This window comes from Rhagoletis pomonella, unplaced genomic scaffold (genome assembly GCF_013731165.1).
Source record: "Rhagoletis pomonella isolate Grant_MI unplaced genomic scaffold, Rhpom_1.0 Rhpom_scaffold_20475, whole genome shotgun sequence".
Lineage (NCBI taxonomy): Eukaryota > Metazoa > Arthropoda > Insecta > Diptera > Tephritidae > Rhagoletis > Rhagoletis pomonella.
Genome location: NW_023478996.1, coordinates 1 through 2474, shown reverse-complemented (window position 1 = coordinate 2474; position 2474 = coordinate 1). Strand labels below are relative to the sequence as shown.

Genomic DNA, 2474 nt, shown 5'->3' with positions numbered 1-2474 from the left:
TACTTCCTTAGTAACATTCGCCACTTCCGGTGTCACACGCGCTTTCAGGGCACCTGTGTCCTCACTTGGCGCATTTTGCAAATCTGTGTTGATATCTGAATCATGCGTTGGTTAGATGGTTTTCCGGGTAAATATATATAAAGAAATATTACCTTCTTTGAGAAGCGCCGATAACACAGTTTGGTCTAGTACCTAGATACCACTCCCTTGAGGATCCTCCATGAGCACACTTTGGCTAGCGTCAATCTCTTTGTCCATAGCAGGTTTCGTTGAGGATGTTGGTGAATAGTTTAACGGCTTTACGACTCCCCTAGCAAAGTTAGTACGGTGGAAATTACGTGAAATCCTAAATTGTGTCTAAATTATAAACCAGGAGCAATAGCTCAAACGTGAAAACAAAACGTGCTCTTTTTAATAGAGATTGCATCACCGTATCAACAAATGATCGATAGCAATAATGGAAAGTCGATAAGATTTATTAACCCTACCACGTTCACCAAAGTCTGTCTAATTATTTGGGAAAGATTTTAAATTCAGCGTCCTTATTATTAAATACTGATAGAGTGGGAAATGTTGCGGTAAATCTGGGTCGTTCCGGTTACGTATACACGACTGTTGTGGGAACGATGGCAACCGTTTACATTTCATTGTTGCCCTGATCTTGAACAAACCTATTGAAAACACATTAATTAAAATAATAGGGAAAGCGTTTAGCCTTTATTTTCGAATGCAAGTTTAATTACAAGAGGTGGTTATAATAAATGCAAATATAATGAAATAATAAAATTATAATAAAAATTAATTAATTTTCACAGAAAACTCTCTATAACCAAGGATTTTCGTCTGCGATTGTAGATGCATGCATTTCGCTGTTGCCGCTCTCTAAAATTTCGCGCAACTCTTCATCATCTATTTCCATGGGCAGAGCTGCAGCAGAAACATTTGTTGTATTTTCATCTGAAATATTTAGAGTTAAGTTTTGAGATCCTAGCTGTAACGGCGGCAATGACACTGGTTGTTGAAGCACCTCGGGCAAGGGCACGCGTTGGGTAGTTGGTGGTGGCGGCGGTGGCAGACCCACTAAATGGGGAATAAAAAAAATATAAATACATATATGTAAATAAAACAGTTGCAGCAACGAATAAAAAAAAAATTACTCACCATTTGACATGCCCATTGCTTTACGCAGACTATAAGGATCAACCACAGCTGACGGCGGCAATTTCTTTGCAACATCACCGAGCTGTTGGCTAATTTGATGCGCCAGATGCAGTTCTTCGGCGCTAGCTTGTGGTACGAAAGCCAAGTGCTGCGGCAATGGCTGTGAAAGTCGCTCGTGTTGCGTAGCGCGCAACTTCTCTATTAAATTTAAATTGTTGCTTAAATGCTCCTGCAGGCGGCGAGTCAATTCGAAATTTTTCATTTCCGCTTCGATATTATCCAGAAATTCTATATCTATGCCAAGATCTTTGAGTGTACGTAAACGATTGAAATCAATACGAGTATTTTTGTACTTTTCATATTCTTCCTCGATTTGCTCGCGAGTTTTCGATGATGTGGGAGTTACTGTTTGAAGACAACCAAAGCCGCCGGATGCACTAAAGCACTTGAATACTTCATTTTGCTCATGATTTTGTACTTGCATATCATAAAGATCGGACATTGCTTTGCTGTGTTCACCATTAGTCAGCATGTCTAATAGCCCATTGGCCAGCATGGATGCATAATTGGAATCCTTGGTAAATTCTAAAATGCTTTCAGCATACTCTGTGCTTGTAGCATCCCCTTTGAGAATGAAGTGTTTTTTAGTAAAGTGAACTACTTTTTTATAAATAATTTTTTTCGCTTACCATATGTTCTCATAACCAACTGCGTTTCTTCTCGGCTTAAATTAGAGAAACGTGAATCAAAGCTTGGCGCGAAAGATGCAAAAGCACCATAATTAAGTGGCTTCACCATTTTCGCTTCGTTTCGTTTGTCCTTACGCGAGTAATATAGTTGTCCTGATCCTGATTCCAATTTACCTACCAACTCGCCAAGACTAACCACTTTTTCTGGCCCTTCATTCTCTTCTTTAAGTAGCACGTTCAAAGAGGTCGTCCCATCTTTGTTCTGCCGCAAGAAACCCATCTTATGTGCCTTTTCTTTTGCCGACAACCGCTTCTTAGCTGCCCGTGCTGCGCCTTGCACTTGCGCTAATATCTCTTCTGAGGTGAGATCATCCACATATGGTTCAAAGCGGGTCTTCGGTTCATTCTCTAAACGAATGGCACGTCTCTTCTCTTCCTCTTCCAACTGCGCTGGAGTTTGTTCCTCTGCACCGGTGGAAGCACCTTCATCTACTGAGTCAATTGTGCCATGATGGTCATAATTACCAAAATCTCCATGTAAATCAAAACCAAGTTCTTTCGCAGTCAAATCACGCATGTAGCCGGATAACGGTTTCAGGCTACGCAAAAGATTTTCAGGCAAGA

General features: G+C 40.5%; 1 protein-coding gene across 1 annotated transcript; it reads right to left on the bottom strand.

Annotated features, from left to right (window-relative positions):
• Nucleotides 1-689: 689 nt before the first annotated feature.
• On the bottom strand, nucleotides 690-2469 carry LOC118732454 (bromodomain-containing protein 7-like; the record flags this gene model as incomplete). Its single annotated transcript, XM_036461588.1, has 3 exons — nucleotides 690-1080; nucleotides 1162-1785; nucleotides 1851-2469. Coding segments are annotated over 3 exons (1500 nt in total), but the record flags the coding sequence as incomplete, so codon positions are not given.
• Between the last annotated feature and the right edge of the window lie 5 nt (nucleotides 2470-2474).